The sequence below is a fragment of the Pleurodeles waltl genome, chromosome 4_1 (assembly GCF_031143425.1).
Source record: "Pleurodeles waltl isolate 20211129_DDA chromosome 4_1, aPleWal1.hap1.20221129, whole genome shotgun sequence".
NCBI classification, from domain to species: domain Eukaryota; kingdom Metazoa; phylum Chordata; class Amphibia; order Caudata; family Salamandridae; genus Pleurodeles; species Pleurodeles waltl.
The window spans coordinates 48,294,087-48,309,897 of record NC_090442.1 but is presented as its reverse complement, the minus strand read 5'-3'; the positions used below and the strand labels follow the sequence as shown (position 1 = coordinate 48,309,897).

The 15,811-nt window shown below is 43.0% G+C and overlaps 1 protein-coding gene across 1 annotated transcript in view; it reads right to left on the bottom strand.

Annotated features, from left to right (window-relative positions):
* Positions 1 to 1,233: 1,233 nt before the first annotated feature.
* Positions 1,234 to 15,811, bottom strand: part of LOC138287367 (uncharacterized) — a 30,573-nt gene continuing 15,995 nt past the window's right edge. The window contains exon 3 of the mRNA XM_069227742.1: positions 1,234 to 4,939. Within this exon, the coding sequence (XP_069083843.1) occupies positions 4,110 to 4,939 (830 nt within the window). The 3' untranslated portion in view covers positions 1,234 to 4,109. The remainder of the gene's footprint in view (positions 4,940 to 15,811) is intronic.

The window sequence follows — 15,811 nt, the reverse complement described above, 5'->3', positions numbered from 1 at the left end:
AGGATATGCAAATTTGAAGGACACGTTATACAAGCTTTAAAAAGTTATATTCATGTAATAAGATTTGTTTTTCAGAGTGCTCCACTTTTGAGCCATGATTTTGCCCTAGAAAGTTGCAGCAAACCTAATATGTGCCACTGACTAAGTTAACTCTGCACAAAGCAAGAGGTGTGCTGGGCTGTGTGTCCTGCATTGAAAAAGCACCATAAGATAATAATTACAGTTTGCAGCTTTATTAAAATGAGTTAAGTGAAATAAATACATATTAAATATATTATTCATTAGTGGTACAAATGCAGTAAGAGGGAATTCATGAAATAACAATGAATTAAAAATGTACTCAAATTATTTTAGTTTAAAATGAAGATGTTACAGTAATCAAAGGTTCTTGACATCAAAGAGGAGGTAGTTTTAAAATACACAAATCATTTACCTTTAAGATGTAGTACCTGTTCATGTAATGACATTGATGCATCTGCACCTTGATGTAGTGGAACTCAAGGTAGCAACATAAAGCCCATCTGAAGGTCTCGCTGCCATCCTACAGTAATGGGAGGGAGGATCTTTTTGTGGGGTTGTGTATTCACTACTTCAATTATATAATAAATAAATAAATATATTTTGGAGTTACTGGAGGATCAAGTAATATCCAAACAGGCAGAAAGTTAAAGGAGAGGTACCCGTCAACGTGGGATTCTCGGCAGGATTGAATCTGATATATAAATCTGATGCAAAACGTGCTCTGGCTATTGTTTTAAATTGTACGTTTCATTTTTGATGGGTCCTGGAAGTCATCTCAAATTGAATCACAAAATGTACAAGAAATTGACAAGAAATATCACCTCCACATAAATGATGCATAATTGTTTCCATACAAAGAAATGTGGTCTTCCTAGCTTCGATCAGACCTTGACAGATGGAAATAACTTATATCAGGTGTTCTATGCAATCTTGACAGATACTTAATAAGCGGTCCTGCGTCCATCATTCTACTTTACATGGTAGGAGATCCATTCTACTTTAAGGTACACACGCTTCGGGAATTCAAGCTGGATTCAAATAGAATTGAAGCTCTTCTCTTGGTGGTGTCTGACATTTTGGAGACAGTCCCTTCATGACGTAACAATCAAATACATTTTAACCAACTTTTCAAGAAAAAATAACTTCATGCTTCCCAAAAAGGCCACCGGATGCAGAATTAATGAGTCAACATCTGTGCAAGATGTTGACTCATTAATTCTGCATCCGGTGGCCTTTCCAGAAAAAACTAATTTCTTATGGTCTAGTTCCAAATAATGTGGGACTACTACATGGTACTTCTGCACCTGGAAGGTATTGGGCTTATGGGTTATGGGAATACCTGCCTATTAATATTACACCCTGAGAACTGAGGAATAACATGCAGGAATTGGTATTTGCATTTATTATACATACAAATGTATGCACGGTATTCTTGATTTACAGGATGTTCTTCACCCAGACATGGAGGGGAAGGGGCTGGTGAAAATAGAGTGCTTTTTCACTTGTTCTCCACCCTTTGAGTGCGAGGGTGACTCTTTACAAGAAGCACTATTGGCTAACTACCCGTAAGGATACTTTGTACCTGATGTTAATAGCTTTTATGGACAAACATGCACTTATGGCATTGTTGTGCCATTTGTGGGGCTTTAATCTAAACTTTAAAAAGGAAAATCACAGATTTTGAGGCACTTTATATAAATACAAAGGATTAGCTTTATTTATATATCAAGCACATCAATTTAGTACACATTTTTAACCAATAAATTAGCTTGTAAACTTTCAGCCGCCACATTTCGTGACAATTCATCACTTCATCGGGGTTGTTTAAAGTGAAAGGCATGCAACATATATATATATATATATATGTATATATATATATATATATATATATATATATATATATATATATATATATATATAGTAAATAATTACATCCACATTGATATTTCCCAAATATATTTAGTTAGATGGTGAAATAAGATCTTCCAGTGCTGACTCAACTTGCAGGACATCAAAGTGCTTTAAAGTATTTCCCAGCAGGTTGTCTAAACAGGGACTCAGGGAGTAGGAGGCGGCACACTCAGTGAGAGATGTAAGCACACAGAGAAGCAGGAAGTCATATATTAATTACCGTTTTCTCTGTCCAACACAGGGTCTGGGAAAGTACAGGTAGCAATACACAAAGAGGGGGCACCATATGAGAAATCAAAGTACCTCAATTGTTATAGTTGGGTTGGATATTGAGGAACATAAATAGATGTGGCCATGAGAAGTACTATGAGGCAGAGAAGGGGAAGAGAGCAAGGGACAGATGGGGGAAGTGTGAGAAAGAATGGGATAAACAAGGGGGCAAGAACTGGATGCTAAAGGAAGTGCATGTCAAAAGGGAATGTATGTGTTTGTCAATGTGGTTTAGCCTGACTGATTGTAGAATGTGTAACGTGCACTGTTACCTGGGAAGTGGGCGTCCAGAGGCTGAGAAGCAAAAGGGGGGAAAAGTGAAAACTGTGAGTTTTCAGGAGCTTATGAAAGAGTAGTAATGAGCAGAGAAAAGTGAGTAAAGGCAAGAAATTCCACGCTTTAGCTGTAAAATTTTAGGAACCCAGGATTTTGAGTGATCTGAAGGCAGTGAATCAAATATTGAGGTAATCCAAAGTTCCATTCTTGAAAGCACAAGGGCCTGAAAAAGTGTCTTTCTTGAATCTGACAGAAGCAGAGGAAGAGTATTTCGGAGTGTTTGAGAAGTGAGAAACCTGTAGAATCAACTTTCTGGAATTGCTTACTAAAGGATAGTTAAGAATCAAAGAGGACTCACAGATTCTGCAGAGAAGTAAGAGGGTTTGGAGCTGGGCCACAAGCCAGTTTTCCATGAACAGGAGAAACCGAAGGACACTACTTCTATTTTCCACAAGATCAGGCAGAGAGAATTTGCATCCATCCATGAGGAAATAGCACCCATATAGTTCTTAAATTAGCTGCTTTTTGTCATGCCAAGAAATTTCATTTAGTCATATTTCTTTGTACTTTTTACCGCTCACTGTTGAGGCATTTCTGTTATCCCTGAGTGTATTACAAAATGTTATTGAAACTGTCTTGTTCTAGGAGCCCATTGTCATTCCACTCGCTTCATATTGCATTTGTCCTCCAGATGTGTTACGTGTGCATGCCTGCCTCCAGATGTGTTACGTGTGCATGCCTGCCTCCAGATGTGTTACGTGTGCATGCGTGCCTCCAGATGTGTTACTTGTGCATGCGTGCCTCCTGATGTGTTACGTGTGCATTCGTGCCTCCAGATGTGTTACTTGTGCATGCGTGCCTCCTGATGTGTTACGTGTGCATTCGTGCCTCCAGATGTGTTACTTGTGCATGCGTGCCAAGCCCGACTCCACTGTAATATCATGGAAGACACTTATTTTTTTAACTGTTTCCTTGTATAACTATCGCTTGAACTGTACAGTTTTCGAAAATTCTACACAATTACATTTTATGGAATATGTCATTATTTCATTCAGATAAAAAATAATCAGTTCGAAGTTGGTTGACGGTTTTTTTAATTTTAGAGATATGTAAGTTCAGAGTGCGGGACACGAACTTTTAATAATAAATCCTTTTTTCATAACCACTCCATGCACTGAAGTGATCGGAAGGTGTTCTGCAGCTCTTGGTGATGAGTTATTCAAAATGATCTGATCATGGGACACAGCAGTAGTTTCTACTTTGGTAAAGAGGATCTTGTTTTTTTTTCCAAGGTTTCCTGTGTGGATTCACTATTTTGTGCATGGTGTTAAATTTGTTCTGGGGTTTGGTGCAGAAAACGGCCTTTTCCCTGATTTGCCAGTGCAGCTCTCTAGCACTTGGGCCCATATTTATACTTTTTTAGTGCTGCATTTGTGCCACTTTTGACCCAAAAACGGCGCAAACTTACAAAATACAATTGGATTTTGCAAGTTTGCGCCGCTTTTGCGTCAAAAAATTACGCAAATGCGGCGCTAAAAAAGTATAAATATGGGCCCTGGTGTAGAGTGTATTTCCTGCCTGAATATGATGCCAAAGTTTCAGATCCCTCTTCAATGTAACACTGTTTGCCGTCACTCTTTGTGGATTTGCACATGCTTCAGAAGGTGTGACCTTTGGAAAAAACTCTTCTTACAGTCCGTGCAGTGAAAGGGCCTCACTCCAGTGTGTATTCGTTGGTGCTGTCGAAGACTAGACATTTGCAGAAAACCTTTGTCACATTCGGTGCAGTGAAAAGGCCTTATTCCTGTGTGCAATTTTTGGTGCTGTCGAAGATTTGACTTTTGATTAAAGCATTTATTACACTCAGTGCATCGAAAGGGCCTCAGTCCTGTGTGTGTTATTTGGTGCAATCGAAGATGTGACTTTCGAGTGAACCTGTTCTCACACTCAGTGCAGCTAAATGGCCTGACTCCTGTGTGTATTCTTTCATGCTCAAGAAGATCCGGCTTTCGAGTAAAGCTTTTCTCACACTCAGTGCAGCTAAACGGTCTCACTCCTGAATGTGTTCTTTGGTGTTCAAGAAGATATGACTTTCGAGTAAAGCTTTTTCCACACTCAGTGCAGTGAAAGGGCCTCAGACCTGTGTGTGTTAGCTGGTGGCGTTGAAGACTTGCCTGTAGTGTGAACTCTTTGCCACATACAGAGCAGTAAAAGGGCCTCACCCCTGTGTCTGTTCCTTGGTTATAGTGATAGCTTGTGTCTGGATTGAAGCTCCTTTCATACTCAGTACAAGGAATCAGCCTTGGCTCTGTGTCTATTTTTTGATGCTCCGAAAGAAGTCCTTTATTGATAAATCTTTTTTCAGAATTAGGCCTGGAAAAGGGCCCCTCACTCTTGTGCATTCTTTCTGAGTAAGTATAGCACTCTTTCCCGTTCACTTTTCCTGGTTCTGATTTGTGTGCTGCAGAATGAAAAGAACATATAAAATTATACATATGAAATGATTGTTTAAAAACAAACAGAGACCTTCAAGTTACATGTCAAAGGAAAGTCCTATTACAGAAGGTGGTAGATGCCCTAATAAGAAGAGAGAGTTGAAAGATATACAAACATTTGAAATTCTTTGAAAACACTAGTCTACAGACCCAATGACCAACTGTTGGTCTGTTCAGGAGGATAACCCAATTATGTGATAAGTGGGAAACTCTTTTAATACACAGGTGTAGGCAGATAGTCGTATTATATAAGCCTGAGGTAGTCTTCTAAAACACTGATGAACAGAAACTTAACATATTACATTGGATAACCCTCTGTTATGTGGATTGCCAGCCCCATTACAAAAGTTGTTGGGTAAACTCACTTCAGGAGTTGGTGGTCCTTCAATACACAGGTTGACAGTCCCAATTCAGGAGTTGGTGGCCCCTTTAATATACAGGCAGACGTCTTCTAATACTCATGTGGGCAGACCTCTAATAAACGGATGGACAGTCCCTCTATAGGAGTTGGTAGTCCTCTAATACACAGATGGACAGTTTCAATACAGAAGTTGGTGGTCCTCTAATACACAGATAAACAGACCCGTTAGACGAGTCAGGGTTTGTCTTCTTATAGTTCTATTACAGGAGGTGGACATTCTTCTACTACACAGATGGACAGTCCTTTAACACAATATGTTGGGTTGCCCTCTAATACACAGATGGGCAGTCCCACTACAGGAGTTGGTAGCCCTCCAATTCACAGGTGGACAGTCTCATTACAAGAGTTGTTGGCTAGTCTTCCTACACATGGAGAGATAGGCCCATTATAGGAGTTGGTATTCATTTAATACACAGGTGGTCAGCCTCATTACAGGTGCTGGTAGTCCTGTTATACACAGTTAAACAGTCCCTTTACAAAGCGTGTATTCTAATGCACCTGTGGACAGTCCTATTACGGAGGTGGGAAGTCCTCCTCTACAGAGATGCACAGTCCCTTAACATGAAACGTTGGGTAGCCTTATATTACACAGATAGACAATCCCACTACAGGAGTTGGTAGTCCTCTAGAACCCAGATGGATAGCCCCATTACAGAAGTTGTTGGGTAGTCCTATAACACATGACCAGTCAGGCTTATTACAGGAGCTGGTAGTCTTCCAATATACAGGTGGACAGTCCCCTTACAAGAGTAGGTGGGTAGTTATCCTAAACACAGGTGAAAACTCCCCTTACAGGAGGAGTTGGGTAGTTCTCTATTACTAAGGTGGACAGCCCTCTTACAGGAGGGGTTGGGTAGTTCTCTAATTCACAGGAAGACGGTCCACTTACACAAGGAGTTGGGTAGTTCTCTAATACACAGGTGAAAAGTCCCCTCATAGGAGTAGTTAGGTAGTTCTCTAATACATGGGTGAAAAGTCTCCTTATAGGAGTAGTTGGATAGTTCTCTAATACACAGGTGGATAGTCCCCTTACAGGAGGAGTTGGTTTGTTCTCTAATACACAGATGAAAGGACACTTTATAGGGGGAGTTGGGGAGTTCTCTAATACACAGGTGAAAACTCCCCTGTCAGGAATAAGGCCAGGCGCGGTCCAGGTCTCGCCCGATGCTCCGCTGCGCGACTCTGTGGCAGTTTATGCGCGCCACTTGTCCTCCCCTCTTGTTCCAAAGGTGACCATCCCCGTCGTCTGCCCTGTGGAAAAACTCATAGTGCTGCAGGATCAGGACATTGGTGGACGAGATGCACTTATCAGTGCTATTCAATATTCAATGAAGGGACTACAACTCCCATGTTTTTAGAGGCAGCAGCCATCTTGGGGTGTGGCAGGCCTATAAAACCCAGCCACACCCAAGCACGTTGCTCACTATTTTGAAGGCTTCGATGCAGCCAGACCTCGTGGGGGTTTTCCTGGAGAAGAACAGAGTTCCTGAATGGCAGAATGTTCTCCAACCGAAGTATCCTTGTTTCCATGCTGCATTCAAAAACGAGTAGGTCGTACTCGTAGCGGTAAGGCCTTGCTGAACCCAAGTTTGGAGGAAGTAGTTATTTCCAAAAGGTAAAGCGCCCCCTTAGCGAGCAAAGCGTCTTCAGTTTCTAAAGTACAGCGGCCTTGGCGCAATGATCAAAGGCATTTCCAAGCACAGGTGAAAAGCGCTTTTGGCACGACAATTCAAGCGCTTCAGTTCTCAGATGTAAAGCGCCCTTGGCACGATAATTCAAGCGCTTCAGTTCTCAGATGCAAATGCCCTTGGCACGATAATTCAAGCGCTTCAGTTCACAGATGTAAAGCGCTCTTGGCACGACAATTCAAGCGCTTCAGTTCTTAGATGTAAAGCGCCCTTGGCACGATAATTCAAGCGCTTCAGTTTACAGATGTAAAGCGCTCTTGGCACGACAATTCAAGCGATTCAGTTCACAGGTGTAAAACGCTCTTGGCACAGCAATTCAAGCGCTTCAGTTCACAGATGTAAAGCGCTCTTGGCACGGCAATTCCAGTGCTTCAGTTCATAGATGTAAAGCGTTCTTGGCACGACAATTCAAGTGCTTCAGTTCACAGGTGTAAAGCGCTCTTGGCTCAACAATTAAAGCGCTTCAATTCACAGGAGTAAAAGGTTCTTGGCTCAACAATCAAAGTGATATGGACCACTTGAGTAAAAGCGCCCCTTAGTATAATGAGCATAGCGCTTTAAGGCACGAAAAGTAAAAGCGCTTCCTGGTGTGATAAGTAAAGCGCTTCAAGTTCAATGAGCAAAACGTTTTGGTCTTTATAGATGTGAATGTAAAAGTATTCTTTGGAGATAAGCAAATTATAGTTTTCATTGTTCTTTGAGAAGCTTAAGATGTGAAAAGCATATTTACTTTTTTAGATTTTCTAGGTCATGGTCAAAGGTTTATGTTGTGAATGTAGAGATGTTACAGGATTGATATTCTGAGTGTAATCATAGTCCAAAGCTCTTACCATCTCTTCTTTTTGAGGTCGTAGTTTATTCTTGTTCCATGTTACAAAGAAGGGGCTTTGCCCTCATTTTCAAAAGGTGTCTCCATCTGATATCTCTGAGACGCATATAGTCAAGAGTCTATTGATAAGCTGTATTTCTATGAATGAGTAAATGCATATTGTTCTAACCTTTTCTTTTCAGGTCTCTCTCCCTTCCCCCAACTGGCTTCACCATAACTCTGTGCTATAATAGCTTTCTGAGTTGGTGACACCGAAAGGTGGGCCTTTTGTTCAACGGCGTGCAGATCCTGAGGAAAGGACACTGTGACATCCCCTTACAGGAGGAGTTGGATAGTTTTCTAATACACAGATGAAAGGTTCCCTTACAGGAGGAGTTGGGTAGTTCTCTAATACACAGGTGGACAGTCCCCTTACACGAGGAAGTGGCTAGTTCTCTAATACACAGGTGGACGGTCCCTTTACAGGAGGACGTGGCTAGTTCTCTAGTACACAGGTGGACAGTCCCCTTACAGGAGGAGTCGGGTAGTTCTCCAATACACAGGTGGGCAGTCCCAATACAGGATGAGTTCGGTAGTTCCCTAATACACAGGTAGGCAGTCCCTTTAGAGGAGGAGGTGTCTAGTTCTTTAGTACATAGGAGGACAGTCCCCTTACAGGAGGAGTTGGGTCATTCTCTAATAAAAAGGTGAAAAGTCCCTTGTTGGGTAGTTCTCTAATACACAAGGGAAAAGTCCCCTTACAATTACAAAATGAGTTGGGTAGTTCTCTAATACATAGGTGAAAGGTCTCCCTAAACGAGGAGTTGGGTAGTTCTCTAATACATCGGTGAAATGTCCCCTTACAGGAAGAGTTTGATAGTTCTCTAATACACAAGTGGACAGTCCCCTTACAGGAGGATTTGAGTAGTTCTCTAATACGTAGATGAAAGGTCCCCTTACAGGAGGAGATGGGTAGTTCTCTAATACATAGGAGAAAGGTCCCCTTACATGAGGAGTTAGGTAGTTCTCTGGTACATAGGTAAAATGTCCCCTTACACAGAGAGTTGGGTAGTTCTCTAAAACACAGATGGACAGTTTCCTTATAAGAGGTGTTGGGCAGTTTTCAAGTACACAGGTGGACAGTCCCCTTACAGGAGGAGTTGGTTAGTTCTCTTATACACAGGTGGACAGTACCCTTACAGAGGGAGTTCGATAGTTCTATAATACACAAGTGGACAGTCATCTTACAGGAGGAGTTGAGTAGTTCTCCAACACATAGGTGAAAAGTCCCCATTCCAAAGGAGTTAGGTAGCTCACTAAAACACAGGTGGACAGCCCTCTTACAAAAGGAGTTGGGTAGTTCTCTAAACCACAGATGGACAATCCCTTTACAGGAGGAGGTGGCTAGTTCTCTAGTACACAGATGGACAGTCTTCTTACAGGAGGAGTTGGGTAGTTCTATAATATACAGGTCGACAGTTCCCTCACAGGAGGAGTTGGGAAGTTCTCTAATACACAGGTGGGCAGTTCCCTTAAAGGATGAGTTGGGTAGTTCTCTCATACACAGGTGGACAGTCCCCTTACAGGAGGTGATGGGTAGTTCTCTAATACACAGGTGAAAAGTCCGCTTACAGGAGGAGTTGGGTAGTTCTCTAATACATAGGTGGGCAGTCCTATTACAGGAGGAATTGGCTAGTTCTCTAATGCACACATACCACCAAATAGGATGACATCTTTAGCAACGGCAGAAATGCAAAAGAAACACAATAGCAGACCAGAGTGGGCTATGCTATGATTGGTTCATATCATTCTGTTTGTTAGTATACATGTGTTAGGTAAATGTACGCCATCATTTGCAGCACACCATTCTCTAAGAGAAATAATCTGTGTCTCCAGGTATTTTCCTGCCCTGCTTCTTAAGTCACCACCACCAGTCGAGTCCAAACCCTCGGTGGGGATGGAGCAGCCTACTTTTCTCACAAGAGTTGCAGACGCACTCATGAAGCTGTTGGACTGTAGATTCAATATGCCTCATTCCACCCCTAGAGGTCTTTCCCCATCTTTTGACCCCAAAATATAACAGTGTCATCACTGCAAAAAAAGAAAGACCTACTGTCCCCAGTTCCGCAAAACAAAGACTTCTAGTCTTTGAGGACCCTCTCAGTTTTAGTCATCACAACTGAGGTTCAACTCCCTTTCTCCATCTGCTCCCCTCCCCCCCAAAAAAAAAACACCTTCCAAAGCCTCTTGCTTAAGAAGAAAAGATAGGAAGTAAAATCTCTGACAAACAGGTGGATTTCCTATCCTTAACCACTAATTTTAGTCAAAAATACAGCCACAATAACTCAATTGGCTACACCATACGGCCGGCTAAAAGGCAGAGCGCACAGTGTACAATGTTTCCAATAAAGGGTGTCTGGTTCTCCATGTATGGTGGAGATAATTAAGTGAGAGAAAATCACAGAAAGAGTTGATGACTTTCACCAAACATTATGTTAATTGTCCTTAACAAACCAGAGAACTCCCTTTTGCAGGACAATTAAGCCCTTCCAATGGCAGATTAAGCCTCTTTGCCAGAGAAGCCCCTGCCGCCCTGTTAGGCAATCTCGGTGGAGAAAGACAATGTGCCTGATTGGTGGGTGGGTTTACAGCCACCTAAATTCTAAAATAAGCCTACCGGTACCATACTGCTGGGTCCAGGTTCTATCCTACGCCTCCACTCTTTCTATTCAATTCTCTTTGAGGAGAGCTGTGACTTTTGAAGTAGGCTTTGGTAAGTCAGGGCGCTGAGACAGCTCTTGAAGACCTGCGTTACAATTTGTGCCAGGAGGTGGGTGGTATCGAAGTTAGCAACCTCATTGTTTAGGAACTGTCTGCAGCATTTTCGGGTGTCAGGTGTGGCATTTGTACTGTGGCACCTGGCACCAAGGGCATCATTGACACAGTTTCTGGTTTCTTTGTATTTTAAATAGATGGTCTATTGATGTTGATTTCCAGCTCTCTCACAGCACTTATGACCTCCATTTGATTACAGCACTTGATACACAGCGTATTTTGTTAATTGATGTAAACCCAACCAATTGAGAAGCCTTAATTTATTTTAGTCATATTGCAGACTCATTTTAAAAACACCTCAATGCCACAAAGACAGAACATGCTGTCTCATGGGTAACATAACCCTCTGTGTTCTTGACTAGTGGCCTTGAAGGGATGTCATTACATTGTTTCCCTTCCAACTTTTCACATGTGACCTATTTTATGTCATCCATTCTCTTCTCACATTCCACCACCTTCTTCCATGGTCCCTCCTCCATCCTCAACCCTCTCTCCACTCCCCTGTTTCACTTGCATGCCCCTCACTACCCTGTGCCTCTTCCAATCTTATGCACTTCTACTTCTCTCATTAGACTGTCGCCCCAAACACCTCTCTGTTTTATGCACTTCTACCCTCCACCCTCTCTCTATTTGCCTCTTTACATATCTCCCACAATCCTGCTCCCTACATTCTATTACCTCCTATTTACATTTCCCGCAATCCTACTTCTCTACTGCCTTCATTTCACTCAAGTCTCTGCTTTCTAGTCTATTCCCTTTCCATATCTCTCACTTACCTGCTCCTTTCTGTGTCTCACACAATGCCTTCCTTATATCATAACTTAGCTGTCTCTGACATTGTTTTTAGCATCTTGTAGTATCCTGCTCTGTTCAGTTTTACAACTACCCCCTTATTACATATTCTTTCCCTCTGGTTTTATCTTTTGCTAGTCTGCTGCTGTCTTACGCTTTGTTCCATCTTCAGTTCTGTATGTTATCCTTTCTATGCCTTTCAAACACTTCCTACTATCATCCTGTGGGGACAGAAATGTCACCTAGATGGGGTTCAGTCATGACTATAGCATAGCGTGCTCAACTGCGAATATCTGCTATATGGATTTTCTGATTTTTGCCCAAAATCACATTAAACCAGCGTGTACGCGAAAGACCTAGGCACGAGCTTGACTTACAAGTGGCCCTGTACCTGCCCTGGTCCTACAATGCACCAAGCAGCCCCTCAGTAGAGACACAAGGACTACTGTCCTTGTCACAGGTTCATGTATGTAGTACAGGGTGGCATAGTATTTTATAGTGATTATAGTACAAGAAGGTTTTTTTTTTTTTTACCTCGGTTATGTGAATAGGAGCCTACTGGCTTATTATCCTAAAGTTTGCACTGCTAACGGTGAACCTAGAATCATACTGCCAAGAACCAATGTGTCAGGATATGTGCATGTCTGCTAGTGAGATGTGGTATGGCATCGCATGGGTGCTAGAATGACCCACAGAGACACAGCATGGGAATTCCATTTTCATGTGTGCAAATTCATTGCACAAGTTGGAGGTGAGGTTGCTTTCCAAGATAGTGAAAGTGTATTGCTCACTTTCCCTAGACTGGGTGGAGGGATCCCAGACACTGAAGTGGGGAAAGAGGTTGTCAGGCTTCCCCTTAGAAAACCGATTAGATTCTGTCTTATGCTGAGCAGATTAGTCTTCCTGAGACCACCATATGGTTCATGGCAGGGGTGAACGGTGGGACTACAGTTTCTATCCCAGGATGTGAAAGGATTTTTAGAAGGAGAGCAGCCCTTTGTCTCTCTTTCTGATCATTATCATGTGTGGCTGCTGACTCTTTTGTGACTCATATGTCAGTGCTCCAAACTGGAAATGGCCCTACGGTGAATCGCACCCTAAGTGGTTGGGTTATGCCCAGACATGGGTCCCTTGGTTGCTATGCCACTGGATTCAAGCTAGCCTGGCTGATAAAAGGTGATAACCTGAAACCGGTCCCAGGATGCCTGAATCCTGTCCAGGGAGGATCTGGCTTGGCAGTTCGGGATGGACTGCTCCTATTGGGAGCAGGGTCAAGACTGATTTGCATATAGCTGGGTCTGAAATGGGGTGATGTGGCAAACAAAATAACGATGGATTAAACCCAGATCTGTGACTAGGGATGAGTGAAAAGTCCATCTTTTCATTTTGTTATATTGCCTTGTGTGCCCTAAGTGGCTGGGGTATGCCCAGATGTGGGTCCCTTGCTTGCTGCGCCATTGGATTCAAGCTAGCCTGGCTGATGAAGGGTGATACTCTGAAACCGGTCCCGGGATGCTTGAATCCTGTCCAGGGAGGACCTGGATTGGCAGTTCAGGCTGGACTGCTCCCATTAGGAGCAGAATACAGACTGATATGCCTATAGCTGGGTCCGAACTGGGGGTGACATGGCACGCAAAATAATGATGGATTAAACCCAGATCTGTGACTAGGGGTGAGTGTTTGAAACGTTTCAACACTCCGTCCATCATTTTATTTTGTGATATTGCCTACAGTGAAGAGCATCACTCAAGCCAAAGGTGAGACAGGACAGCTTGAGAAGAAATGAAAAGGGAAGCTTCCCAGAGGTGAGGGTACATCACATGGAGTCTGATCTGAAGAAATAACTGTCTGGCTTCTCCTTTTAACACAGGAAGTCCTGTCTGAGCAAATAGGGAGGAATAAGCCCACCTTGCAGGAGGAGCTGACTGTTCAAAGTGGGCTAGAAGCAGTTGACCCTTGTGCAGGGGTCCGTTCATCAGAAACTAATTGACTGTTCAATTTGCGTGATCAACTTTGTGGTGCAGCCCCAGACATCTTCGGAGGAACTGCAGCACCTCTGACGCATGTGCAAGCAGCCTCCTGTGTCAGACCCATTTTTGCCACTGTGGCATTTTAGGAAGAGTGTCTGAATGGCTGCCATGACTGAAGTTGGGACCAACATTTGCACCACAGCACACACTTAGGGCCTGATTCTAACTTTGGAGGACGGTGTTAAACCGTCCCAAAAGTGGCGGATATACCACCTACCGTATTACGAGTTCCATAGGATATAATGGACTCGTAATACGGTAGGTGGTATATCCGCCACTTTTGGGACGGTTTAACACCGTCCTCCAAAGTTAGAATCAGGCCCTTAATGTCTGCAACCCTGAACACTGTGGCCATGACACTATGCTGAGTGGTCCTAGCCACCCCAAAAGTGAAGTCTGCAAACCTGAGGTGCCAGTCAGTCAATGGATAGTCCTAGTGAGTGGCTATCTGCCAATAAGGATGCTAAGGAGACTACCCTGCTCTGAAAATGGAAGCGGTCACCTCAAGGTGCTACGTTCCTAGCACCTACAAACTGAGGCGCTGAAGAACTGATTGGACTGATGCCATTGTCCACCCGTCACGTTCATAAAAGTACCCCACTGTCTCTGGAGCCCCATGTTCAGAGAAGAGGACTGCTGAATTATCACCAGCCGGAATGTCCCCAGCACAAACAACGGCACACACAATGGAAGATTCAGGTCCCCCGAGCCTGCGCGGTCTGTTAGTGATAGAGAGCTAGAACCCGGAAGAATGCTGTTAGACCTCTCCGATTTAGGGTGCTATTCCCCTAGATTCTTTACCTTCACCCTTCTATTTTTCTGAATTTGTTTTTGGCCTTAGGACTCTGTGCACTGTACCAATGCTAACCAGTGCTTAAGTGTTTGTGCTCACTCCCTAAAACACAGTAACATTGGTTTACACCTGATTGGCCTATTTAATTTACTTATAAGACCCTAGAGAGTGGTATACCATGTACCCAGGGCTGTTAGCTTAAATGCTACTAGTAGGTCTGCAGCACTTATTGTGCCACCCACTTAAATAGCTCCTTAAAACATGTCTCAGGCCTGCCACTGCAGCCTGCTGACAACTTGAAACTGCCAATTCGACCTGGCAATATAATCTCCTTGCCAAGCCTAAAACTCCGTTTTTATTACATATAAGTCACCCCTAATGCAGGCTCTTAGCAACAGGATGCATTGTAATTAAAACATTGAACATGGACTTTTTAAGTTTTACATGTCCTAGTAGTGAAAACTCCGAAATTCGTTTTTCACTAATGTGAGGCCTACCTCTCCCCGTAGAATAACATTGGATTGCCTTTAACAAGTGCTAACTTTTGATTGCGAGCAAGTAGGAAATTCATGTTTGGTGACTGAATATTTGTAATTTAAAATCTTCTTTGATTGTAAAGTCAGATTTTAGGTCACAATTTTGAAAATGCCACTTTTAGAAAGTTGGCATTTTCTTGCCCTATTTGGTGCCCTCAGTCTGTTCCTGGGTCACATGACTAGGTATAGTTGGCAGTTTGACTTAGGGCCTTATTTATACTTTTTGGTGCAAAACTGCACTAAGGCAGTTTTGCACCAAAAAGTTTTGCACTGGCTTGCAACATTTTTTAGCACCAGCTGGGCACCATATTTATGGAATAGTGCAAGCCGGTGCAAAGGGTAGGCTAGCGTAAAAGAAAATGACACTAGGCAGGTTAGAGTCAAAATAAATGACTCTAACCAGATTGGTGTCATTTTTTGACACTAAGGGGCATATTTATACTCTGTTTGCACTGAATTAGCATCATTTTTTTTTTTACTCTAATTCGGTGCAAAACGAACTCTATATTTATATTTTGGTGCTAGACCCGTCTAGCGCCAAAGTTATGGAGTTAAAGCCATTTTTTGGAAGTGGAAACCTACCTTGCCTTAATGAGATGCAAGGTAGGTGTTCCTGTGCAAAAAATGACTCTATGGCCGTAACGCCATATTTATAATCCCATGCAAAAATGGTGCAAGGGAGGGAGGAGGGGTCAAAAAATGGGGCAAAGCTTGCTTTGCCCCATTTTTTAAAACCTGGGTCAGGGCAGGCGTTAGGGGACCTGTGGGCTTATTTCCATGTTGGAACACCATGGAATAAGCCCACAGGTGACCTCCCAAGGCCCCACCCACCCACACCAGAGGGACTGCGGAGGATGGGGGACCCAATCCCAGGTAAGTACAGGTAAGATTGCATTTTATTTTTGAAAGTGCCATGGGGGCCCTAAAATGGGCCC